Here is a 27,216-nt window from a genome sequence, read left to right on the forward strand (position 1 = left end):
CTCCTTGTTTCAATAGCTATTTTCGCTCCCTTCACAAAAACAAAAAGAAACAGGAAATGGTGTCAGATGAAACATTCTTTCGATAGTAAAACTTAACCCCATTTCTATATAATTTGACGTTTTCTTTGTTTTTTTTTTTTTTTTTTTTTAATTTTCATCATCATGATCTCATGTCATGTTCATGTATTAACGTGAAGAGCAAGGCATTGGAAAAGATGAGCAAAGAACAGAGCACTGTTTTTAGGGCATGGGAGGCCACGATACGCAGGACTCAAGCTGCGAAGAAACGAGCAAATAGCATCTTTGGTACGATCTCTATAGCTCACGCCGAGGATGATAACGACGATGACAATGATAATAGAAACTTGCCGGAGCCTTACCATTCCGAGAAGATTTTGCCTAATGGGGATTATTATACAGGGCAATGGTATGATAATTTCCCTCATGGACAAGGCAAATATTTATGGACCGACGGGTGCATGTACGTCGGCGAGTGGTACAAGGGAAAAACGATGGGGAGAGGAAGGTTTAGCTGGCCTTCTGGAGCTACTTACGAGGGAGAATTTAAGAGTGGATATATGGACGGGATTGGTACATATACCGGGTCTAATGGGGATACATACAGAGGACAATGGGTTATGAACATGAAACATGGTCATGGCTTAAAGCATTTCTCCAATGGAGATTGGTATGATGGCGAATGGCGCCGCGGATTTCAAGAGGGAATTAACGGGAAATATGAATGGAAGAACGGTAACCATTATGTCGGTGAATGGAAGAATGGTTTAATGTGTGGTAAGGGGAGTTTTGTGTGGTCAAATGGGAATAAGTTTGATGGGAATTGGGAAGATGGTTTGCCTAAAGGAAATGGAACATTCAAATGGCTTGATGGGAGTTTTTACGTGGGGAATTGGAGTAAGGATCCAAGTGAGCAGAATGGGACTTATTATCCTTCAGACTCATCCGTAGAAGGTCTTGAATGGGATCCTCAGGATCTGTACAAGGTTCATTTGTCTGATTCTCAGGTTTGTCCCGGGGAGAGGGTTTCAGTGTTGCCATCTCAGAAGAAGCTTGCAGTTTGGAATTCATCGAAAGGCGGTGGCGGAGAGAAGCCCCGGAGGATGTCTGTTGATGGGAGGGTAAGTGTGGGCGTCGAGAGGGCATTTGATAGGATGAATATGTGGGAGGGAGAGGATAATACTAGCACTGCTGGTGACCGTGGGAGATTTTCGGATGCTGATTTGTTGGGTCTGAATGTTGACGAAGGGATTCCAAAGATGATGCCAATTATGAGATTACCGAGAGCTTGTAAGAGACAAGGAGAGACAATATCCAAAGGGCATAAGAATTATGAACTTATGCTCAATCTACAGCTAGGAATCAGGTATTACTTACATTCTTAAGGCTCTCTTTATGGAGTTCAGCTGCTTATTCATTTCTTGTTTAGACAAAAAATTTGTATGGTCGTTACAGTTTTCTTGATATTTCGTCAGAGCTAATCACCTATATATATTGCCGCCTGAGGCTACCTCAGATGGGTCAATCAGGGAATCTTAGGATGCATTTGTACAAATTTCAATTCTTCCGTTACTCATTGTTGGATATATATGGAGTGATTGCACAGGCATTCTGTTGGAAGACCTGCTCCATCTGCATCCCTTGACCTGAAGGCTTCAGCTTTTGATCCTAAGGAAAAAGTATGGACCAGATTTCCTCCAGAAGGAAGCAAATACACTCCGCCGCACCAGTCAACGGAATTCAAATGGAAGGACTACTGCCCATTGGTTTTCAGGTATAGACTCTGCATTATATGTGCTGCTGCTGCTGTTTCTTCTGTTTTGCTCACCGATTCCCTTGCTTAAAAAGCAAACATTGTCACCAATCCTGTCCCTCTTCAGGACTCTGAGGAAACTGTTCAAGGTGGATCCTGCAGATTACATGCTATCCATCTGCGGAAATGACGCGCTTCGCGAGCTCTCATCTCCTGGAAAAAGTGGTAGCTTTTTTTACTTGACGAATGATGATCGATACATGATAAAGACAATGAAAAAATCAGAAGCAAAAGTGAGTCATGAAGTTTTCTGCATGCATATATCTGTCAGAAAATCAACTCTAGCTATTAGCCATGGTCAGATTACATTTTGGTTTATGGTACAGGTGCTTATAAGGATGCTTCCTGCCTATTACAACCATGTCAGGTCCTATGAGAACACGTTAGTGACCAAATTTTATGGCCTGCATTGTGTTAAGTTAAATGGGACTGCTCAGAAGAAGGTATATTTGCGACCAATGCTAGGAAGAATAACTTATTCAGCTAGAAATTCACATGAAACAAGAAGGACAACATTAGTATGTGTTTTAGTGTAGCAAAATATATAATGCAGTATATGATCCAGGTACGCTTCATCATCATGGGAAATCTCTTTTGTTCTGAATATACCATCCATAGACGCTTCGACCTGAAAGGATCCTCCCTTGGTCGAACCACGGATAAGCCAGAATCGGAGATTGAAGCAACCACTATCCTCAAAGACCTTGATCTGAACTTCATATTCAGACTACAGAAAGCTTGGTTTCAAGAGTTTTGCAGGTGATTGTTTAACTGTTTAGTGTATTTAACCCGTATTACCAAGAGTCTAGCAGCTTTAATTAAGATTTAATAAGGACTGGTAGAATTCTTTTCTTTTTATTTGATTTCCTGGAACCAACAGGACTAATGTTATTTTTATATTTCCCTTCACGTACTTCTGTTGGGTGTGTGTAATTGATTTTACAGGCAGGTGGATAGGGACTGTGAGCTTCTTGAACAGGAGAGAATTATGGACTATAGCCTTTTGGTGGGTCTTCATTTTAGAGAAGTATCACCAAACGGAGATCTGATTACCTCTGGAATGCGGACACCTCCAGGTTATTTCTCATCCTTTCTGGATTTTTATGGCTTGATTTTCAAATAAAACTTTGCTTATTTCTCAACAAGCAAGACACAGTTAAGTTCTTAATCTGCAGGCCAAACTGAAAGTGACGATGGACCTCGCCTTTCGAGAGCAGATATGGATCAGCTTCTTCTAGACCCTGACATGTAAAATATCTTTTCATTTGACCATTACACAATTCTTAAAGTTTTTGAACCATTATGATTCAAATTTCAGACAAAGAAGTTAGTTACATGGTGATGTTAACTGTATTTTGGGTAATGCAGGTGGTCTCGAATCAAATTGGGTATAAACATGCCAGCACGAGCTGAAAGAACAGTAAGAAGAAGTGATTGTGAGTATCTTCTTGTAGGAGAGCCAACTGGAGAGCTTTATGAAGTTGTAATGTTCTTTGGTATAATTGACATACTTCAAGACTATGACATTAGCAAGAAGCTAGAGCATGCATATAAGTCCATCCAATATGATCCAACCTCAATTTCAGCTGTCGATCCTAAGCAATATTCAAGGCGATTTCGTGATTTCTTACTCAAAATTTTCGAGGAAGAAATTTGAAGGTTTAACATTAAAACCACCAGTATGTTACAAGTCTTGTTGTCATTGGTTGCCAGCGGAAGGCCTGTCCCTGCCAATCTATGATTCAGGCTGTAATTTGTTGTTGCATGTTCAAGTGTGATAATGGGAGTCTAGTTTCGAGTTATCGCATTGATTTGTTCATTACTTCTCTGCTTTCTATGTAATTAGATATATATTATGCACCTTGGTAAAGCAAGTTTATGATCACACGGAGTGGTGTAAGAAGATACATATATATATTGCCTACCCCAACTAGTTGGGGATCAAGGCTTTGTTGTTGTTGTTGGTAAGTTATAGCAAATGTTATAGCCAGGAGATGGGCAAATAGACTCCAGCCGTGTAACCTTTTTACATCATATTCGTTTCTGATCAATTCTTCTCTCTTAAAAAAAGAGTTCCCTGAGATTTTGGCATTGTTCTTGAATTGAACTGCAGAATTTGTTCAGATTTCTGTGTGTGCATTAGTGTTGTAATGGAATTTTTATGAATCGACATCTGGTTTCCATAGCAGAAGAACCAAATTGGAAGAATATTCATCCTTTGAAATCTAGTATCAATTATACATTTTATCAAGTAGTGGCCAAATCATAAACTTCTACAGCTTGTTTGGCTTTCTCTAAGATCTACCTTCACCTGTCTATCAAAATATGACATAGCCAATACAAAGGTGTTGCACGCGAGCAATGAAAAGCGCTCAAATGCGGATCCTAGTGCTTCTGAAGAAGAAATATGGAGAGCTTACATAGATTTAATAAAAGCTTCATCATCGAGCTCCTCCATCCAAATTCCACACTCAGATGCAAAGTTTTCGTGAGGTAGGTGGCTGTGTGAAAGGAAAGATTATGGATTTAAAATCTTATCCTTCAATCGCTAATGAAAACAACATTCAATCCTATTCAATATGCAAATCATTTGAATCCAGTTGAATTTGTTTTATGTTTCTCACCTACAGTGCATGCAGTTTTGCATGCAACCATTGCGATTCAATGCAATTCACGTAGAGAGAGAGTAGTCACGTCCATAAAAGATAGCAGATGAAATAAAAGAATGTAATGACAAGTATATCCAAGCTCGGTGGGCAGTGACCATGGGGGGTGGCAACATGAAGAGACAATTTCAAGTTTACACAATCATCATGTAACACAAGACTTCAAATATTTAATTGTTTATTGCTGTTTGACATCTCAAACACAAACCTTATTCAAAAACCTTGACAAAGTACATCTCTGAGTTTTTATAGCAGCACAGACAAACTGTCTTGAACTCTGAAAACTTGAAGGCACTACATTTGAGAATCTGGCTGCACCTCACAGGAATTATGGCAATAAGTAGCATTCTTTTGACATATTTGGCTTTCGTCTACATATGCAACATAGCTGCTGTTTCGTTCCACCGAACAGATGACATTGGCAAACCCTAATTTTCACAGATCATAGGCCGATTCATCCATCAGAAAGAAACATCAATGGCAGAAATTTCTCATTTCCCGTCCTATACCCTCCCTGATCACCACTCATAGAGACCTCAAATCTTGGCATAAGCTATTTACGAAACAAGAAATTAACTCACTCAGCTAAGTCACGTAGATTGGATGATCCACACAATGCAGGTAAATGCATCTGCTTTTAAATATTTGAAGGGCATAAAATCTGGTTAGCGTGTCAGCAAGATTATATAACACCTAAATCAAATATTTCTTCTCTAAAAGGGCAAACATTCACCGTTTTCTCTAAACTCTGTATGTTTGTGTGCGCGCTCCAACATGAAAGTAGAATATTGCTTGGGATTATCAATTACTGATTTCAGGGAATGAAAGGGTTAAATAAATAAATAAATAAAGTAAACAAAAATAGCAAAGCGAATCAAACCCTAAAATTCTAGAGTAGAATAAAATTAAAAAGAAAGAAATTGAATTATTTATTTGGGTAAGAATTTGTTACCTATTTTTTGAATTGAGAATAAAAAACGTGAATGGTACTATTGTGGTAGATTTTTCTTGAATTTCAGTGGAGGAAGCTAAATTGGGGCATTTTATTCCTTTAAGTATATTATATTATTTCTTGAATCGGATTTTTTTTATAAATATGATTTACCACAGCAACAAATTAAAAGGGGAGTATTTTGATGCACAGTCCTCGCATCTAGACAATGCAATTAGCATCGCCTGGTTTGATTATATATAATTATTAAGTATATTAAGAAAATAATATTTTTTTGCCTTCAGGGTTGGTTGGTTCAAATAGTAAGGATAAGAATTATTAAATCTAAGATTTTAAGTCTTTCTACATATTTCGGTATATAGAGGATATATGAATTAATTTATCTCAAATATATTTTTAAATAAAAACCATTTTAAAAAATAACCTTTAAATTTATCTCAAATATATATCAATCGGAGCATCATCACCTTACAATCTAGGTTGCCAAGAACTTGAGTTTATGTGGATGAGGTGTTAGATATGTGGCTGGTGGGTCATGAAAAGGACTTGCGTCTTGCAAGTTTCACTGTCCTTAATCTTGGATGGTTGGCTCTTAAGAGCTTGTAGAGGTCCATTTTCCAGTGCCACAGGAACACATAATCGTTCCCTTTTTATCTTTATTTTTATTTGGTCAACGAGAATACAAGACTTGCATCTATATTAATATTCTTCTGTTTTTCTCGAGTGGTTTAATTCGGTGGAGACGGTCATGGCTGCTTGAAACCAATGAGAATTGGACACCTAGGACTTTGTTGCATGCATTGTATTCACGAATCCAGAATTAAATAAATATCACATGTATAGCTGATTAGTAGCCTGTTTTTTTAAAAAATTTTTTATTTTTTATTTAAAATTAATTTTTTTTTTTTTATTGTTTCAATATGTTAGTATAAAAAATAACTTTTAAAAATAAAAAAAATATAATATTTTAATGCATTTTTAAATAAAAATAAATTATTATTATATTCCCAAGCACCCAATAAATTTTAGTTTGTTTTCTTGCCAACAAATTTTTTTTAATGGATTTTATATATAAAAAAAACATTTTACAAGATTGCATGCATGCATATATATATATATATATATAGATAGATAATTGGGCTCTGTGCAGGTAAATTTGATTTTTCATGCATGCATCAATCTTCATTATTCACTGCATTATTGTAAAAATACAAGATGCAACCAAGAAGTGGAGTTAGATATAAAAAAATTTCAATACAAAAATTTACTTATTGTCATAAAAAAATTGTTTTATGATAAAAATAATTTATCCTTTTAAAATTAAAAATCTTTTATGAACAATTAATCTATGCAAAAACCAAATCTAATTTAATAGTTCAAGTTTATCTAAAAAGTCAAATCGTCATTTTTCTTTTTTACCCACTGAATAGTTCAAGTTTAGCGCTTGTAGATTCCAGCATAATAAAAAGAGAAAATTATCGTTTTAGAATATTTCAACCGCTAATTTAGTTTATCTTTGTGTACATAAATTTTATTTGATAAAAATAACTTTATAACAATGGTTTAAAACCTCAATATTATCTAAAAAAATGTATCAAAGTTGAGTTTTTTTTAAAAATATCTTTTAAATTATTTCTTTGTTAAATTGATATTTTTTGAGGAGTTTTTTTAATATAATTTTAACATGTTAATGTTAAAAATATTTTTTAAAAAAATTATACTATTAAAAAATATATTTGCATTGTATTACCAGACATATACTAACTTATTAAAATCAAATTGAATTACATTGAAAACGTTAACTTTTCTATAAACAGAGGAACCTTTGTACTCGAAATGAAATATATAGGAAATAAAAGGAAAAGTAACAAAAAACAACCAAAAAAGAAAACTTCTTAAAATTTTTCTCCATGTTCAAAAAGATCAATTTTTACCCGTCCAAACCAAAATTTGCATATCAAATCTCAAATCTCTTATTAACTGATTAGCAAGTCAAAACATTTTTACGAATATAAATTTAAAATCTTATTATAAAACTTGATTTGATTTTGTAAATAAATTTAGATGTTATCTAGGTCCTGTCTTCGTAACAAATAAGAAGAATTAAGCGTGTTTAAAAAACCTTATTAAATTTGGTTCAAAATTCATTAATTTTTTTAAATTTATTTTAAAATAATATTATGTTAATTTTTAATTTTTTTTAGTTATTTTTTCCTATCCATGACCTGAAATAGTCGGTTTTAAAAAACTATGTTAAAAAAAATAACATATAGAGAAAAAACAATTCCCTTTTCCATCTATTTTTTTCTCTAAGATTTTATTTCCGCTTTTGAGTTCCGAAACTCTCGAATATGCGTAATTATATTTATACACCAGCCAAACATATCAACCCTTTACGTGCCGTGACACATGTTGTCCCCACGCCAGATTCGAGAAGTGGAAAATCAACATCAAAAAACGAACGAAGACGAGAGGGAGAGAGCAACGGCAGAGTGGCAAGTCAGTACAGTAGACGCCAGAGAGAGTGAGCGGGTGGTTCCGGTCCTTTATCTTCTTTATCCACCTCTTACAAAAACCTTCCTCTTTTCTTCTTCTCCTCCACACGATTCTCCAACCCACAAAAATCTCAAAAATATATAAAAAAGAAACATTCTCTCGCTCGCTCGCTCGCTCACTGACTGTCTCATGGCTTCTCTTCAATCACCAGTAGTCTCCCCGATTCCGCAACTCGTAAATGCTACAAGACCGAACTCACTCAATAAGAATTTGTTATTTGTTGATTTCGTTGGACTCTACTGTAAATCGAAGAGAACTAGAAGGAGAATCGGACTTTCTTCGAGTTTCTCTCGATTTTCAATTAAAAAGAACTCCCGTCCGGTCCACGCCATTCTCAGTGTTGACCGTCAAAACATCTCTCCGCAGTATCCTCCTCCTCCTGATTTGAAACCGCAGGTATTTTTCTTTTTTCCCTTTAACTTGTTTTGCTGTTTGGGCTGAAATACAGTTTTTCTTTCTGTTTTTCTCAAGAGACGTGTTCGTTTTGGTTTTGTTGACATTTTAATATATTTTTTATGATTATTTCATTTCTAATATATTTAATGAATCTTAGGCTTTTTCTTTAAATAAAAAACATTTTGATTCCGTTAAAATACCATTTTTTGTTGTTGTTGCTTATTAGAGATGATCATATTTATTTGTTGTTTGTTGATTTGAAGAGTAAGTAATGCAGGCAGCTAACGAAACAGTACCTTAAAATACTGTTCCGTACGGCTCAATTTGTTTATTGAATTATTTTGTTATGAAATTTAGGTAGCAAACTTGGAGGATATAATATCAGAAAGAGGAGCATGTGGAGTTGGATTTATTGCGAATTTGGAAAACAAGCCGTCCCATGCGATTGTCAAGGATGCCCTTACGGCTCTTGGTTGTATGGAACATCGTGGTGGTTGTGGAGCAGATAATGACTCTGGTGATGGTTCAGGATTGATGACTTCGATTCCGTGGGAGTTATTTGATAAGTGGGCTGAGAGTGAAGGGATTGGTTCTTTTGATAAATCTCATACTGGTGTTGGGATGGTTTTTTTCCCTAAAGATGATAACCTTGTGAAAGAAGCCAAAAAAGGTAATGTCGTGAGGTGGTTTGAATCCGGTTGAGTTAATGTGTTTGGAGAGTGCTTGTTCATTTTCTCACTATTGATATTTTGTAGAATGGTGCATGCGCGTTTGAATCCGGTTGAGTTCATGTGTTGGATAGTGCTTGTTCGTTTTCTCACTTTTGATATTTTGTAGAATGGTGCATTTTTAGTTTACTGAATGATATGCGTTGAGGTTTTGTTTTGATAATGGGTTGAATTTGGTTTTAGTGTTGTATTTCATTTAAAAGAAGATTGCACTTTTCTTTCTGTCATGTTGATGCACTATTCTTTTGGTTTTCTTTCTTAGCAATGTGATTTGGCCCAATACCCTTGTCATAATTTTCAGTTGGTCTTCTCTCTCTAGTAGGCTTCTGCCTAGGTAAAGATAAATATACCTGGCAGCGAAGCATAGAGCAAATATCTTTTAAGATTCATGTATGCACTGAGTGTGGGATAATGTTTTCCATCTTCATTCCTAAAAATGTGTGGAGTATATTTTTGCTTTTCTATCTTGTAGTAAGTATCCTTCTCTCTCTCCTTTTCTTCTTGTTCTTTTTTTTACCTGTTGCAGTTTAGTGTGCATGACTGACGCTTTTGTTTACCTTAGCATCAGTTTGATTGATTGCACACTGTGATTATTTTGTAGCAATTGTAAATATTTTTAAACAAGAGGGCCTTAAGGTGCTTGGATGGAGGTCTGTTCCTGTAAATACATCCGTAGTTGGTTTTTATGCAAAAGAAACCATGCCCAACATCCAACAAGTATTTGTTAAAGTTATTAAAGAAGAGAATGTTGATGACATTGAACGAGAACTGTATATCTGCCGAAAGCTGATTGAAAGGGCGGCGATCTCAGCAAATTGGGGGAATGAGCTTTATGTCTGTTCTTTGTCTAATCAAACAATTGTTTATAAGGGAATGCTTCGTTCTGAAGTTCTTGGGATGTTTTATTCTGACCTTCAGAATGATATCTACAAATCACCTTTCGCTATTTATCATCGAAGGTATAGCACAAATACTAGTCCCAGATGGCCTCTTGCTCAACCAATGCGGTTTCTTGGTCATAATGGAGAGATTAACACCATACAGGTTATAAAGTTCTCTACAGTACTGCTGTGTAGTTAGCATTTTGAGGCATCTTCTTATCTTGATTCTAAAATGCACACAGGGTAACCTGAATTGGATGCAATCTCGAGAAACCTCATTGAAATCTTCGGTTTGGCATGGCCGTGAAAATGAAATTCGTCCTTATGGGAACCCAAAGGCATCAGATTCAGCAAATCTTGACAGTGCAGCCGAAGTAAGAGCTGCTACTTTTATGCTTACATGATTTCCTCAACCATCATACACGGCTACTTTATAAGATTTCTCCTATTTTCTATCTCCTTTTCTGTATCATTGTGGGGCTTGCTTGTGAGTTATATGTCTACTCACATATCTATCATTAGATATTACTATCAAGGAGCGAACAAGGAAAATTTATTGGCTAGAGTCTTTAAAATTTTAATCATACAGAATCCAGCGCATCCCATTTTAGCTGGGATAACTTCTTTATGGATACCTTTGGCACTTAAAGTTGAAAGTTGATAATGTGGTGACTCTTTGTTTTGGTACTATGAAGGAATAATTCCTGACCATCTTTTCCCATGTTTAAATGAAAACGTACATGGGTGCTTATTTGATAAATAATCATTATCACCAGGATTTATAACTAAAACCAATACATGTGATGGGGTGCCAGCACAACAAAGGGGGGAAGTGTATTTGCTGTAGACTCAATTTAGTGCATTAGAATTGGTAAATGTTTCCCATATTCTTTAGCTATTCTTATGTAACCCTTCTGTGTTTTGATTTGTTTCTGCTCTTCACCTTTTCAGCTGTTAATAAGGAGTGGGCGCGCTCCTGAGGAGGCTTTGATGATTCTTGTCCCCGAGGCATATAAAAATCATCCAACTCTGACAATCAAATATCCTGAGGTATTTTCAGCTGGTAATTTGCAAGTTGAATTTGACAATATTTCTTTCTGAATACTAAACTAATTGAACCAAGCCTTGGAACATAACTTATTGGGTCAGGCATCATAACTCTCTTCCCATTTATCAGGTTCTATTTTGGACTTAGTTGCTTCTAGAATTTCGGTGGTCATGTCTTTTTTTCCACCTTGATTTATAAATATGCTGGTTGTTTCTCGTGTGTTTTTAATTTGATTTAAATTGGTGCTGGTAGTGTTTTTGAAATAGATTGTGATTGTAGTTAAAATTTACCCTCATAATTTTATTGCAATTACTTGTAGGCAATGCATAGTTTATTGGTTCCATGTAGGTTGTAGATTTTTATGATTATTACAAGGGTCAGATGGAAGCTTGGGATGGACCTGCTTTACTCTTATTCAGGTAAATTTTGACAGACTTCTTGTACTATCTTGGAGCGCCAGGAGTTGATGGTAGCTCATAGGGACCAATAGTAGAGGGCTATAGATGATTATTGATGTGCTCACCAACAATTAGGAAGTGTCCTTGATTTTGGTTTTCATTTTTTACATACCAGGTTGTAATACCATATCAGGTTTTTCCTTAGAACTGCCTTGGGAGTCAGTAATGATGTAAAACAACAATGTGCTTGCTTATACAAATGTAAATGAATTCAGATGCAAGCACATGTATATGCACATATAGCTAGTGGCCTAGAATATTGATGGTTTGTAGTGGGCTTTATTTTTTATTGTATATTTGTTTTTCAGTTCTTGTTACTGACCATTATTATTTTATTTCAAATGGTGTAGTGATGGAAAGACAGTTGGGGCTTGTCTCGATAGGAATGGACTCCGTCCTGCTAGATATTGGCGGACAGTGGACAATTTTGTATATGTTGCATCTGAGGTGTGTTCCACATATCATATAAATTGAAAGTACTCCATGATTGATAATCTCAAAGGAAACTGGATGTTAGAGCACAATATGCATGTCTCGCTGTTGTTAATTTGGTTGACTTAGGGTCCTGAAATGTCTGTTTTCTTTTATCTCTCTTTTTTTTTTTTTACATTATTGTAGTAAAAATCACTTAAACTTTTATTTATGATTGATAAGTCATGGCTTAATGGTGACCTGTTTTGATACTGGGACCAGGCTTGACTTGGGTTATCGGGATCCCAGCTATGGATTCTTTCTCACTGCAGTCTTTTCCCATCAGGCCTAAATCACAAAAGTCCTCCTTTGGTCAGACTAACTTTTTATTTAATAAATAACTGACATTAAGGCTGCTTGCACTGTTAATTGAAACTCTTGCAAAATATTTAAAGAAATTCTTTTAAAGCAAATTGTGCAATAAATATCACATAATTTGTCAAATTTTATTGAATAATATGGAATCTACTGTGAAATGAGCATAAGTCTGACTTTGATTGCCATATCTAGGTGTTTGATGTCATTATCATTCCAAAGTTTCCTTTTGCTGTGCTAAGTTTTAAGTTTTGTTTCTACATCTATCTATATTAATATAACGAACATGTTCCACTGGCTAGGGTGGGATCAATGAATTGAGATCTCATGAGAATGAAATTATCTCCTCTTTCACTTGAATAGTTGCTGAAAAAACCAGTTCTCTCTTACTTCAGTCACTGAACTAGTAGGATTTTGTTTGAAATGATGCTGCATATATATATTTGATGTAATTGTTGTGATCATGGTAGATCATTTCTCACATCAGTTAGGTTTGGAGGAGCAAACCATTTGGCTTCATGTTTGCTCTGTAAACAGTTGCACAAGATATTTTGAATTGTATCATTGAATATTTGACATGCATCTGATTAATTTAATATTTCCTATTTTTTATTTTCTCTTAAACATGGTCTACTTTGTTGCAATCTTTGCACTTAATAGAAAAATGTACCTTTTGTTAACCAGGTTGGGGTTGTACCAATGGATGAATCAAAAGTAACGATGAAAGGCCGTCTAGGTCCCGGAATGATGATAGCTGTAGATTTGCCTGGTGGCCAGGTTTGTGCACATTTTAGTTTTTTTTTTTTTGTACTCGATACCTTTATAAAGTAAATGAGGCTGGAAGTAGTTAGTTCATTGTAACTCCACAACCATTTTAATCTACTATATATCATTTTATGCCAGTTTACTGTAACTTCTGAGGTGTTTCTTCTGTAGTTAGATTCTCTCACTCTCTCTCTAAATCAATGTATTTGATGGATAATAGAAGAAAACTTTAAAGAATAAGGCCTAATTTTATTTTTCAGTTTTATAAGACTATCAACATTGTTAGTGGATTCAGAAATTTCTTTAATGTTACTGTCTGATTTTTTGAATCATGAAGTAATATTTCATTGCTGAAAATCCATGCTATTTTTTACTCTATTGCCTTTATCTATGCTGATCTCTCTCTTATTTAGGTGGATTTGGTGTAATTTTACACATAATAGGCTGCTGGCAACTTTTCATTGTGATTGTATTGGCAATTCTTCGAACCAACATCTAGATTTGACTATTGATCATTTTTTTATTTGCAGGTTTATGAGAACACCGAAGTAAAAAAGCGAGTAGCACTGTTAAATCCATACGGAAAATGGGTCAAGGAAAACCTGCGATCCTTGAAGCCTACAAACTTCCTCTCCACACCAGTTATGGACAATGAAGCAACTTTAAACCGCCAACAGTAAGTATATCTGTTTAATTTGCTGTATCATCATCTGCAATAAATTATATATGATTATTCTTTCTTTTTTGGTTTTGAAAGGTTAACTTTTCATAGCTGATAGTTATATCTGGCATTTACTCAAGTTATATGCTTCTTAATTGACTTAGGGATATAAAAAGTTTTTAGTTTAATGTAGAGACTTATCTCATGAAACCATGCGGCTTGTGTCCAGCACCATGGCCCATGTAGGTCCACTGAGATTTCAGAGTCTTGATTATCTCTTACGCACCTCATGTAACATTCAGAACTGCTTTACCATATTGCTGTTTCCAAAACCCTTGAGCAGTTTTCCATGTGAAAACTTGTTGAAAGTGAGGTCACAGTTAAAGGGTGTGTGTGTGTGTGTGTGTTTTTGTGTACTCCTTCATTAAGTTCTGAGAGCTTCTTGCGTTACAAGGTGTCAACTCTCAAGACCAGTTTTAACTATATTTTAAGAGATCTTTGTGGATATACTTAACATGAAAAATTGAAAGGTGTATAATCTACATGTACTATATCTTGGTGATTGGAAGCTCATACGTGTACAGGCATACTTTTATATTAGTTTTGCAGACATATTATACATTATATGTGTGTGTTGATGCGTGTGGGTGGGCGAGGTTTGCAGACATCCATGAACTCTCATATTTGTTCCCTGCCTTCCTTTCCTTGAGTTTTCACTTGAACTCATTGCCTAATATCTTTTACTCATTGCCTGATATCTTTTACTCGAAAGATTTGCCTAATATTAAAGGACTTTTATTTAAATTAGTAGTATTCACCACTTTGGTTTGTGCTCATTATTTTGTACTGTCATGGGAACAGGGCATTCGGCTACTCCAGCGAGGATGTCCAAATGGTTATTGAGAATATGGCTTCGCAAGGGAAGGAGCCTACATTTTGCATGGGAGATGATATTCCATTGGCAATATTGTCTCAAAAGCCGCATATGCTTTATGACTATTTTAAGCAACGGTTTGCACAGGTTTGAACTTTGAACATGCCTTTTGATATTTATTTTTAGCTGTGCTTTATGATTTTAAGAACCATCTGTGGGATTCTGAATGCACTGGCCTTTTGTTATCTCACCAATTTAATTTGAAATCATGTATTGTTTGCTGAGTTTGTTTTTTGTTCCGTGAATGCAGGTTACAAATCCAGCTATAGACCCTCTCAGAGAAGGATTAGTTATGTCTCTTGAAGTCAATATTGGAAAGCGAAGAAACATCTTGGAAGTTGGACCGGAAAATGCTTCACAGGTTCTGAGTATCATCCTTGCTTGCCCAGTGTACCTAATGATGTTTATAATGCTTTTGCTACAAACTACATGCTAGTGATTTCATGTATTGAGTGGACTCAAACAATTTGTCACTTTTTTCCAGGTTATCTTGTCTAGTCCTGTACTAAATGAAGGAGAGCTTGAATTGTTACTGAAAGATCCCTACTTAAAACCTCAAGTTTTACCAACCTTTTTTGATATACGCAAAGGGGTTGAGGGTTCTTTGGAGAAAACATTAATTAAGCTTTGTGAGGCAGCTGATGAAGCTGTTAGAAATGGTTCCCAATTACTTGTTCTCTCTGACCGATCTGATGAGCTGGTAATTACCCTTTGGTCTTCCCTTTTTCATTTGCAATAACTTGGAATTTACTGTGTTAAAAGCAATTCATACTGATAACAGTTTCCTTGAGAATATACTAGGTTTTATGATTGCAAGGTCATTGAATGGTTGCTGTTTCTTTTTCGGCCTTGTTTTTAATTATAGTTCCTGATTGTAAAGTAAACTTTCAGCAACTATTTTTGACTCAGTTCTCATGCTTCCCCAATTACTTTTTTCTCTCAGTGCTCGTTATAAGCAGCAAAGTGCAAGAAAACATTGTTGATTGTACTCCTAGTCACGACTCTCCTAATTGAGAATCATTTCACTAGTTGAATGTAATCATGTGTGCTTTTCTGTTGACAGTTTGGGGTACCACTAGTATGCTCATGCATTTTTGTTGATCGTGCTCCATCTTGATTTTTTAACAGTGAATTGGACTACTGAAATTTTATATGTTACATCATGCCATCTGCCAGTGTAAAGTTTCACGATCGCAATCAATTATGAATTCGTCGTTTTCTAATGTAACACATGGATGCTCCTCTAGTTTTCATATCTTTCTTCTTAGGAGAATATTTAAGCTTTGCTATACACAAATTGTAAGTTCTGAATGCTGTTGAGCCCTCTTTTTCACATGGATGTGCTTATGGAGCTGATAAATCCTGACCTGTCTTCCACTTTTTTCAGTCATCCTGGGCATGCAAGGAAACTTTAGTGCATGTTATTCTCCTAATTCTGAGTGATGCCAATCATTTTCCTCTTTCAGGAACCCACTCGGCCTGCAATTCCAATTCTTCTTGCTGTTGGTGCTGTTCATCAGCATCTTATTCAAAATGGTTTGCGAATGTCAACTTCAATTGTAGCTGACACTGCTCAGTGCTTTAGCACTCATCAGTTTGCCTGTTTGATTGGATATGGTGCTAGGTTAAGTTTTCCTCTTTACATGAAATGTTTGTAGATGATGCTTTTACCCTTTTCTTCTTAGACTTTGGTTATGCTAAAAATAGTGGATGGAACAGTTATTGAAGATATTTAAAGTATATATAGTAATATGTTTTCAATTTCCCTCCCTTCAGGTTAAAATATAAAAACAATACCAGGTTACTTCCCATATGTTTGGGTTACATTTTCTTGGAGCCCTAAATATTTTGCTCTCACATATTGAATACTAATAAAGTCTATATTGTGAATGAGACACGTGTATTTGTACCATTTACAATTGTCTGAAGAGTTATTCTTAATTAAAGCTGTAGGATACAGGAAAATATTCACTTTCACCTAAAATAATTTTTTATATAAAGTTAAGTAGCATATCTTTGTGTATCTTAATCGCTTTAAAATAGGTAAATTATTAAATACCATTTGTCAAAGTAGGTCAGAATTCTTTGTATCCTGTTTGCATCAGTTTCACTTTTTGACTTCTCCTTTTAGTGTTGAATCTTGTAAGAACTTGTTCATCCCCTTAAACCTGAATATGCTTATGTTATTGCCTCACATATGTCGCTTGCATTGACAATAATTTGATTAAATAAAAAAAATTTCAGTGCTATATGTCCGTACTTGGCTCTGGAAACATGTCGGCAGTGGCGCCTGAATAAAAGAACTGTGAATCTGATGATGAATGGCAAGATGCCTACTGTAACAATTGAACAAGCTCAAAAGAATTTTTGCAAGGTTAGTGCATACTTGAAACAATAAATTGTTTAAAGATCTTCACAAGGTACACAGTGTGAGAAAGAAAAAACATCCAGGTGCTGTTCATACCTTAAAACTGCCATGTTTCAGTGCCTAATTATAGTACTTTAGCTTCATTGTAGTTTCTTTGTATTGGCTGTATGTACTCCCTATGCACTTCCTTTTTCATTTGTTAAAAATGTTTGAGGCTATGTGAACTATAGAGTTTCAATTCTCATCTAGTATAACCTTTTTGTTCAAGATTTACAATTATGTATTTTTGTGCATCAGAAAAATTACTTTGTCCTCCAGTTCTACATGTTAGAACTTTATAAGAACATGGCTTTCATCTTCCCAAATATTACCGGGTTGCTGCATCTAACATTTGTACGTGTAGCTTATTGTATTGATTCTTCTCTATTCCAGGCAGTTAAATCTGGTCTTCTCAAAATTCTTTCTAAGATGGGCATCTCATTGCTTTCAAGGTACAAGCTCGGAAATTCCAGTTTTTTTGTTTTTTAAACTTTTTGGAAGTCAATTTACTGATGCTTTGTAAATTTTACTGGTAAATTGACTTGTTTGTTTTCTGTATTTAGTTATTGTGGTGCGCAGATATTTGAGATTTATGGATTGGGGAAGGAGATTGTTGATCTAGCATTCTGTGGTAGTGTTTCAAATATTGGTGGAGCAACTTTTGATGAGGTAATTTGAACTTGGTAAACTAAGTGGTGGAAATTTTGTGCTCTTTCTTGTTGTAGTCAACTTCCAATGTTCTAATCCTTTCAATCTTTAACTTCACATTTGAAGTTGCTTTTTTGTTGATTTCCATTCTCTCTTTCCAGTTGGCAAGGGAGACGTTGTCTTTCTGGGTGAAAGCTTTCTCCCAGGCTACAGCTAAAAGACTGGAAAATTATGGATTTATACAATTCAGACCTGGAGGTAATACTACCAATGAATATGTCAGTTACATCTCACACAGACATTTACTAGTTGCTTCCATCACTATTTTGAAGCTCTGGTTGAAATTTTAGTCAATGTTTATAGCACTAAGTGAAGCAATACCTTGGTTGCAGTTGTGATTTGTAAAAATTACTTCCATTTCACTAGATCATTAGGATGACACTAAATTACAGATTTGTCAAAGTTGATATCGTTTTGAATTTGCTTGATTTATATTTTACACAGCCTCAAAACTGTTCTCAAGACTACATTTTATAAAAACTTCTATAACAGGGGAATATCATGGAAACAATCCAGAGATGTCGAAGCTGCTTCACAAAGCTGTTCGCCAAAAGAGTGAAAATGCATTTTCTATTTATCAGCAGCATTTGTCTAACCGGCCTGTGAATGTGAGTGCTGAAATAAATTAATTTATGTTTTAATTCTTTGAACTCTATTTTATTCTCTTGGAAACCAGCATTTTATAATCATGTAATTAAAATCTGCTATCATTTCAATTGTAGGTTCTTCGTGATCTTCTTGAATTCAAAAGTGATCGTGCTCCAATACCCGTGAGAAAGGTTGAACCTGCCACATCTATTGTTCAACGGTTTTGCACTGGTGGGATGTCGCTTGGAGCTATTTCTAGAGAAACTCATGAAGCAATTGCCATTGCTATGAACAGATTAGGTGGAAAATCTAATTCAGGGGAAGGTGGTGAGGTAGGCTTTTATAGATCAGTTCTCTTTGTTTGTTTTGTTTATCACTTAGTCTGTTCATTGCTTACCTCTCTGTCTATGTTTATGAATCACACAAAGGCATGCACAGACAAATAATAGTAATGAATCATCAGCTCTGCATGGAACTATACATCTGTTTGGTCCATTTTTAACATATGTTGGAGACTAAAGCATTTACAATATTATGTCATCTAGGATCCTATTCGCTGGAGCCCACTTGCTGATGTTGTTGATGGGTACTCTCCTACGTTGCCACATCTTAAAGGTCTTCAAAATGGTGATACTGCTACCAGCGCTATTAAACAGGTGATGATCCTGACCTGCATTTTCTAATAAGTTCCTAACCTCATGTGAAAGAGGATCTAATAATTTTAGCAGATCATGAGTGCCTGGCTAAAATATTAATGATATCTGTTTAGGAGAGAAATTGTGTTCTCTCTTTGAAGTAGTCAACTCAGACCTGCCATTCACCAAGACATCTTGGTATGTGAATTATCTTTTGACAACTAGTTGCATTTTATTCAGGTTGCTTCAGGACGTTTTGGTGTCACTCCAACATTCTTGGTCAATGCTGATCAGTTAGAAATCAAAATTGCACAAGGTGCCAAGCCTGGTGAAGGTGGCCAGTTGCCTGGGAAGAAAGTCAGTGCATACATCGCAAGGCTGAGAAACTCAAAACCTGGGGTTCCACTTATATCTCCACCCCCACACCATGACATTTATTCCATTGAAGATCTTGCACAATTGATCTATGACCTTCATCAGGTGATCGATTACTCTATTTTGATTTGCAAGCGTTCTTCACTTGAAGATATACCCCCATATTGTAACTTCAATGCCTGCTGAACAAACAGGTCAATCCTAAGGCTAAGGTTTCTGTAAAGCTTGTGGCAGAAGCTGGTATTGGCACAGTTGCATCAGGGGTAGCAAAGGGTAATGCTGATATTATACAGGTATCTTCTCATAATGCATTGACTATGCCCATTACACCATAATATGTCTTATAGTTCTGTGGCTCCTCATCTCCATGCTATTTAGCATCTTCCAAAGTTGGTATATTCAAGTAATTTGCTGGCTGCTAATTAAGAGGTCAACTTCTTTCGGTCAACATGTTTGTTAAACAAAGTGATTCTCAATTATACTTGGAAATGTCTCTCCTAAGACAAAAATAAAAATAAATAAATAAAGCATAAAGTATGGTAAATGTTCAAGGTCAAGTTGATGAACAAAAAAACAAAAATAAAAATAAATAACTATGTTGTGATGTGGGACTGAAAAGAGAAGGGAGATTAAGCATAAATTGATGAACCAGAACAAATAATACAGAGAAGAAAGAAGGGATAAAGAAGATTTAGAGGAGAGCAAAAGTCTAATAACACTTTTTTTTTCTTTTTTCTTGTAACCGGTTTCCATGATTCTGACATTATAAGCTAGAAGAACTCAATCTTTTGTGTTCCGTATATGTTAAGTGGTAAATTAGAATAGCGATTGTTTTTTTTCCTGAAAAGATCAAATTTTCCTAGCCATCCCAACCCCACTCTTTTCTTACCATACCCAATATCAAGTTCTATTGCAGAAGCTTTCACCTGTTTCCTCTTTCTTGCGTACTTTCCTTTACTACTACTACTACTACTATTTTCTGAAGGGAAAATTTATGTTATGATTCTATATGGGCATATGGAAAGCTGGAGAATTCTTTTCAAAAAAGATATATTGGTTTTGGATTACGTTCAGAAAAGTAGTGGGGACTTGGGAATGCTTAATCTGATATCTTATTTTCTTTGCAGATATCAGGGCATGATGGTGGAACTGGAGCTAGCCCCATAAGTTCCATTAAGCATGCTGGTGGACCTTGGGAACTTGGACTCACAGAATCCCATCAGGTTATTATATTTCATGTGTGAATAGGACGTTAATCCTTGTGATCTGTTTCTCATACATTGTGTGTGCTTTTTGGTCAATGGCAATCTTTTACAGACTCTCATTGCGAATGGGCTCAGAGAAAGAGTGATCCTTAGGGTTGATGGGGGCTTCAAAAGCGGAGTTGATGTCATGATGGCTGCAGTAATGGGTGCCGATGAGTATGGATTTGGTTCCGTTGCAATGATTGCTACGGGATGTGTAATGGCCCGCATTTGTCACACTAATAATTGCCCTGTTGGTGTTGCCAGTCAGGTATCAATGGAACTGTATATGGATTTGCATATTGTGTATCCCTTCAGTGACTTATTCTTTGAAATTTAATTTCCTTTAGAGAGAAGAACTACGTGCTCGGTTTCCTGGCATCCCTGGTGATCTTGTTAATTTTTTCATATATGTTGCTGAGGAGGTAATCTCTTTTTCTGCCATTATAATTTTAATGGAATTATTGAAGTCATTTCTTTTATCTCCGGTTGAAATTTTCCAAACTATATCTAAAACTTTGTCCTGATTCTTGTTGCATTTCCTTATGTGGACTAGATAAGAGGGATGCTGGCACAATTGGGTTATCAGAAGTTAGATGATATCATTGGGCATACAGATTTGTTAAGACCAAGAGATATATCTCTTGTCAAAACTCAGCATCTTGATCTCAGTTATATCATGTCGGTATGTATTGAAAGAGTATCATAACTTCCTGCCATTTGTTTTACTGACATGGACTTACTCTGCCCTGTGTATCGATAACATTGGTTCGACTTTTTTGTCCAGAGTGTCGGCTTACCAAAACTGAGAAGTACTGATATCAGGAATCAAGATGTTCACACCAACGGTCCTGTTTTAGATGATGTTGTTCTAGCAGATCCAGAGGTATGCTTCATATCAATATTTCAATTTTCAACTTTGAATCAATGGCCTTCAGCTGTAAAGGGGTTTGGGGGTGAGCTTCGCTTAAAGGTCTTGTTCCCTGTGGAGAAGGTCTTGGTGTGCTCCTATATATTTGTTGGAAGACATTGAGAAAATTTCATGGAATGTGGGACTGAAGCTTTGGTTATGGTAGTTGTGATTCTTTGATGGTAGTACAGACCATACCCCAATTATATGCAAGCAAGTGTAGGGTGCCTTACTATTTGCTGCCATACTTCTAACTAATATCTTTATTTTTCCAGATTCTAGATGCTATTAATAATGAAAAAGTTGTCAATAAAACCATAAAAATATACAATGTGGACCGGGCTGTTTGTGGGCGTATAGCTGGTGTGGTTGCAAAGAAATATGGTGACACTGGTTTTGCTGGGCAGCTGAACATAACGTAAGATGTGACTTCCTGATGGCAAGTATTGACAGTTTTATTCAAATGCAATTTAAATAAATTATCTTCACGGCAACAGGTTTACCGGGAGTGCAGGGCAGTCGTTTGCATGCTTTTTGACACCTGGAATGAACATTCGCCTAATAGGAGAGGCTAATGATTACGTGGGGAAGGTATGCTGGGAAAAATCTCAACTCCTACCTAGTTGTTTGACAAGTTTGATGTTGAATTCAAATGCGTATTGGTTATTTGATTTAGCCATCATGCCTTTAGAGTTTCTCGATTCATGTATTTGCGAGCTGGTTCTATATTTGTGGTGAAATTTGACTAGATGGTTTGAATTAGAATTTTGCTGCTGTTGAATTAACTTGAGTTTCATAATGAATATGCTGTGAGCACACATTGATTTTCAAATGATAATATAATTTCAATTTGGATAATTCAATGTTAAGTTAATATGGTTTGCTAATCCTGCTGGCAGATTGTTTGTAAGAATGTTTTTGTTTTTGCGTTTCAAAAACGCTTTTGAAAAAAATTATTTTTATTTTTCTTTGCTTCGATTTTTTTTTAGATTGTTTTAACGGATTGATGTCAAAAATAAATTTTAAAAAATAAAAAAACATTATTTCAATGGATTTTCAAGTGAAAAGTACTTTGAAAAGTAACCACTACCACAACAAAACAAGCTCCAAGGGTATGTTTGGGAACGCAGTACAAAACGCGTTCCCTCAAATTTTGATTTTTTTTTGCTTAAAATGAAATATTTTTTTTATGTTTTCATATTGTTTTGATGTGCTGATGTCAAAAATAATTTTAAAAAAATAAAGCTCAAGATATTATCTTTCTACACTCTTTCGAATTCCGATAGGTAGATTGTATCGAAAAAACTGCTTTTCCTCTCCTCCCCGGTTGAAGTAGAAGCGGGATTGGATGTGAACCTCTTCTATGTGAGCGTACCCAAGTTAAGGTCATCATTTCACTCTTGATCTGGAGTGGATTCAAAACAGGAACTTGCTTTCCACTGTTATGTTCCAGTCAACTTGTCCTAGAGATGGACTTTCAGCAACCTTTCCGTCTCCTACTAGCAGAGGAATGACTCTAGTTATGCCTTCATTTAGGATTTAGGAAGGCATGGGATAGGGCTGCCCTTTCTATTAGAAACTTTATTTTGATGTATTTCTAAGCGAAAAGCATTTTAAACCGCTACCACAATCCTAAACACATGGTGTGTTTTCAAATTTGAGGGAATGCGGTTTGCACCGCGTTCCCAAACACACTAAATCTTGTTGCTGAACTGTGGTTTCTGAAACTAGTTGTAAATGTGTTTAGGGTATGGCTGGAGGAGAATTGGTCGTAACTCCTGTGGAGAACACTGGATTTGTTCCTGAGGATGCAGCTATTGTCGGGAATACTTGCTTGTATGGGGCTACAGGCGGCCAAGTATTTGTCAGAGGGAAAGCTGGGGAGCGGTTTGCTGTCAGAAACTCACTTGCTCAAGCTGTAGTTGAAGGCACTGGAGACCATTGTTGTGAATACATGACTGGTGGCTGTGTGGTGGTACTTGGAAAGTGAGTAATGTCTCTCTACATTACATTTTTCTTCTAGTCAAGCATTTAGAAGAGAGTGGTTATAATTTTAACCCATTTTTACATTTACATGTCACAGAGTGGGTAGGAATGTAGCTGCTGGGATGACTGGAGGTTTGGCTTACATTCTTGATGAGGATGACACTTTGATGCCAAAGGTTTGTGCTCTGATCCACACACTTTACCATTGCAAATTTTGTTCTCTTAGTTCAATTGGATTTCCATGAGGTTAGCGCTAACTAGAAGGATGGTGTTTTGTTTCTTAGCATTTTTATGACACTATCAGCATCTCAAGCACACACAAACCTTGGTTCCCCGTAGCAGCAATGACTTAAAATCTGAAAAAATATGATCCTGCTTACTCTAGTAATGTAACGTTGAAGGCATGGAAAAAAACACTTCACACTAGATAGTATAAAAGCACTATGCAATCGGTTTATTTTCCTTTGATTGCCTCCATGGAGGATGAACCCCAGTGCAGTGTCAAGGTTCTCCCTATTGTGTTCTGGAGGACATCGTTTCAAACCATGGGAAAAGCCTCCTTGCATGTACAACAACATTCGCAGTTAAATCTTATTGCTCTTTCCTAATGCCTATCTTGTTCCCTGAAATCGTCACTGGCACTTGGCTTCAAAATCACTTTTATTGTTGTCCATTCTTTTAAAAAGCTTCAAAATCTTGCCTGTTTTGCTGTGAACAGGTAAATAAAGAAATAGTGAAGGTCCAAAGAGTAACTGCATCTGTTGGCCAGATGCAGCTGAAGAGCCTTATTGAAGCTCACGTTTGTAAGTACACGAAAAAACTAGTTCATGTGCACAGATGCACAGAAAAAAAAAGATATACTTCCATTTTATTTCTCCGATCATGGTTTACTGACACATGCTTGCCGGATGAAGGAAAAAACCGGGAGCAGCAAAGGCGCAGCTATCCTGGAGGAGTGGGACACAAATCTACCACTCTTTTGGCAGCTAGTACCACCCAGTGAAGAAGACACCCCAGAGGCTTGTGCAGCATACGAGGCAACCAGTGCTGGGCAAGTGACATCATTGCAATCTGCATAAGATAGCTCTGCGAGAAAACCCTGGAGGCCAGCCAATAAAACCCGAATTAGCAACCCCAACCTGTACAGATCAAATATAAACAAGATGAACTCTCGACTTGGAATTCTCCACAGATTTATCGGGGATCCGGAATGCTTTGGTATCCTTGGCGATGAAGGTTTTGTAATTGAAGAAAGATTAACATCACCCAAGAGCATCTGCTATTCCCAGACATCCATTTTCGAGCATCCAGGTTCCACATTGTTACAGAAATTGTATAGTGATTTGTGGCAGAAAATGTAAATCCAAGTTAAAAGTTTTTCCACCATTGTCAAGATTCTGATGCTTAGCAATAGAAAGTTTGATTTCATTGCGCTGGTCATTGCTTTCTCAAAGTTCATGATAATGAAGTTCCTTTTCTCCCCGTCGAATGCAAGGTTAGTGATTGCAACGACAATGATGGGCTTGAGATACCAAGGACAACGTGCTGAACACACCCAGGGGCCAGGACTCCTATTATAACATGTATGCTGTCGTAATTTTATGTCTCTCTTTTACGGTTTATTGAGAGCCCCATTAAGGCTCGAGTTATAAAAAAAAAAAAAAAGGTAATATTTTTCTCATTTTTCTATGATTCTAGAAACTGCATTTAGCAGGACTTAAAGTTGGCTTCATTAAAGGAAGGTATTGGATACTGAATCAGGTAGCTTTATCCATCTTTATATGCAAAACATAATCGATTATCTATTTGTTTTTATTATTTTTATTGTCTTGACACCTGATAAATAATATAATGAATGCGTTAAAGTTATATGTCTAACATGTAAACTCTATGCATATGCCATCATTATATAAAGCGAAGATAGAAAAATTAAAGATGATTTTTTTCAATAAAAATCTCCGTATAAAAATTTTATACAATAAGTTTACCATACCGGATAAAAGATTGTATTATAAACTTTTATTTAAAATATATTTTGCATGTGTTTTTTAATACAAAACAACAAAAATGTTTTTGACATAGGATAAATTCTTTTTTTATGTCCTTGAGTTGTTTAAAAGTTTATTTTTAATATAAAAGTTAAATTATGTCAGATTTTATTTATTTTTCAATCTCAATTTTTTCTATATAAAAATATCAAATCATGTGATACTATTGGTAGTCTCTATTTTTTCAAAGTATACAATTAAGAATTTTGAATGAATATAAGTCGGCTTATAAAAAAATTTGCATATATGCATTGGAGATGTTTTTTTATAATGATGTTGATTTTTTTTTTATTTGATTTAGTTGATAGAAAACTGTATAGATATATACTTAATTAGATTGAATAGGTGCGATGAAGTAAAACAGATTTAATATAAATAAATAAAAATATTTATATTATAAATAAGTTAAGGAAGTTTAGAAGTTGAATGTTAATTGTACTGATACTTTAATAAATTATTTTTACTTATATTGGACCAATACTATTTTTTTTTTACACTCGGGAACACATACACAGCCACCACCACCATCAAAAGCAATAATATAAATTTTTTAACCATCCAGGAGGTGATCTAGTAATAAGAGTTTGGGATTAAGAGGTTTTCTTCCCCTGTAATATTAAATTCGAGCTTTATAGTTGCTAATATGATGACTATTGAAAGTTTACATGGTCATCAACTTCAGGACCTGTGGATTAGTTGAGATGCACGCAAGCTAGCTCGGACACCTACATTAATTAAAAATTAATAATAATAATAATAATAATACAAATTTTTATTTTTTTGGTTTGATAATGGGTCTAAACATCCCCTAAAAAATATAGATGAAATTAATTACATTAATTAGGATAAGTGATAAGAGAAATTATGTTATATATATATATATATATATACATATATATATATATATATATATATATTATGAAACAAAATACTTATAATTAAATTAAATTTATAAAAAAGTGATGGTAAAAAAAAAAAAAAAAAAAAAAAACACCTCACAATATGGGTGTAGACAACCAGGCTGGCATTATATAATTTCTAACTACATTAATTTCTAAATTAAATTTTTGATATTTTAAAATTACATAGTTTTTTTTTATGATTCATTCCACAATTATTTTAGTTTCAAACAAATATAGTGTGTAATATTCTAAGTGATTTATAAAGGATTCTGCAAATATGTATGATTTATTTTAAATGATATTTAAAGATTTTTATAATATTTTAAACACCATTTTAAGATACGGATGGATTCCTACAATACTGGCCACTAGTTGAAGACGAGTCCGTTGGCCGTGCCATGCCGCAAATTAGAGCAAAATTAAATTAAAAGCATAAAAAAAAAATCAAATGTTAGTGTTATATTTTTTTAAAAAAAAAAAACATATATTAACCATGAATTGAATAATATGTTGATCTAATGCTGAGATGAAAAAACATTCAATCTATTTGGATTAACTTGTGTTAACTAGTAAAGCTCACATGAATAATCTTGAAAAAATTAAATAAATTAGAAAGGTCGATCTCGAATTAATTCATTGTTAAATGACAAAATCAATAAAATAATATTTAATTAAATAAATAAAATGAACTCGAGTCAATTATACAAACTCGCAATGCAAGTCATACACATCATTGGATTTAATATTTTTT

General features: G+C 35.1%; 2 protein-coding genes across 4 annotated transcripts; both read left to right on the forward strand.

Annotated features, from left to right (window-relative positions):
- The first annotated feature begins 215 nt into the window (after positions 1 to 215).
- LOC118033264 (phosphatidylinositol 4-phosphate 5-kinase 4) lies at positions 216 to 3,488 on the forward strand. Its single transcript, XM_035038189.1, has 8 exons — positions 216 to 1,384; positions 1,625 to 1,792; positions 1,899 to 2,064; positions 2,158 to 2,274; positions 2,397 to 2,590; positions 2,777 to 2,907; positions 3,007 to 3,079; positions 3,200 to 3,488. The coding sequence occupies exons 1-8, from the start codon at positions 216 to 218 to the stop codon at positions 3,486 to 3,488; spliced, it is 2,307 nt and encodes a 768-aa protein (XP_034894080.1).
- A 4,392-nt stretch (positions 3,489 to 7,880) lies between these two features.
- Positions 7,881 to 25,384, forward strand: LOC118033263 (ferredoxin-dependent glutamate synthase 1, chloroplastic/mitochondrial). Of its 3 annotated transcripts, none has more exons than XR_004684832.2 (35): positions 7,881 to 8,401; positions 8,759 to 9,071; positions 9,731 to 10,173; positions 10,253 to 10,384; positions 10,962 to 11,060; positions 11,407 to 11,477; positions 11,867 to 11,963; positions 12,987 to 13,079; positions 13,598 to 13,743; positions 14,590 to 14,749; positions 14,913 to 15,023; positions 15,147 to 15,362; positions 16,129 to 16,286; positions 16,907 to 17,036; positions 17,463 to 17,521; positions 17,633 to 17,738; positions 17,879 to 17,975; positions 18,270 to 18,385; positions 18,500 to 18,697; positions 18,911 to 19,021; positions 19,241 to 19,480; positions 19,570 to 19,668; positions 20,503 to 20,598; positions 20,693 to 20,890; positions 20,970 to 21,044; positions 21,176 to 21,304; positions 21,407 to 21,505; positions 21,805 to 21,947; positions 22,027 to 22,120; positions 23,277 to 23,515; positions 23,613 to 23,691; positions 24,234 to 24,317; positions 24,430 to 24,826; positions 25,011 to 25,098; positions 25,214 to 25,384. XR_004684832.2 is itself a non-coding variant. In XM_035038186.2 (33 exons), the coding sequence occupies exons 1-33, from the start codon at positions 8,135 to 8,137 to the stop codon at positions 24,592 to 24,594; spliced, it is 4,863 nt and encodes a 1,620-aa protein (XP_034894077.1). In that variant the 5' UTR covers positions 7,881 to 8,134; the 3' UTR covers positions 24,595 to 24,955. The 3 variants fall into 3 exon arrangements, 1 of the variants encoding a protein (XP_034894077.1); XR_004684834.2 differs by having other exon boundaries at positions 25,016 to 25,098; XM_035038186.2 differs by lacking the exons at positions 25,011 to 25,098; positions 25,214 to 25,384 and having other exon boundaries at positions 24,430 to 24,955.
- The last annotated feature ends 1,832 nt before the right edge of the window (positions 25,385 to 27,216 follow it).

The sequence above is a fragment of the Populus alba genome, chromosome 16 (assembly GCF_005239225.2).
Source record: "Populus alba chromosome 16, ASM523922v2, whole genome shotgun sequence".
Taxonomy (NCBI): Eukaryota; Viridiplantae; Streptophyta; class Magnoliopsida; order Malpighiales; family Salicaceae; genus Populus; species Populus alba.

Bases quoted from the DNA above. Each gene is read 5' to 3' on its own strand.
- LOC118033263 (XM_035038186.2), top strand. From the start codon at position 8,135: ATGGCTTCTCTTCAATCACCAGTAGTCTCCCCGATTCCGCAACTCGTA. The intron at 10,385-10,961 runs GTAAGAGCTGCT...TCACCTTTTCAG, and splicing joins ATCTTGACAGTGCAGCCGAA to CTGTTAATAAGGAGTGGGCG. The intron at 15,024-15,146 runs GTTCTGAGTATC...ACTTTTTTCCAG, and splicing joins GACCGGAAAATGCTTCACAG to GTTATCTTGTCTAGTCCTGT.
- LOC118033264 (XM_035038189.1), top strand. From the start codon at position 216: ATGAGCAAAGAACAGAGCACTGTTTTTAGGGCATGGGAGGCCACGATA. The intron at 2,908-3,006 runs GTTATTTCTCAT...CTTAATCTGCAG, and splicing joins TGGAATGCGGACACCTCCAG to GCCAAACTGAAAGTGACGAT. The intron at 3,080-3,199 runs GTAAAATATCTT...TGGGTAATGCAG, and splicing joins CTTCTTCTAGACCCTGACAT to GTGGTCTCGAATCAAATTGG.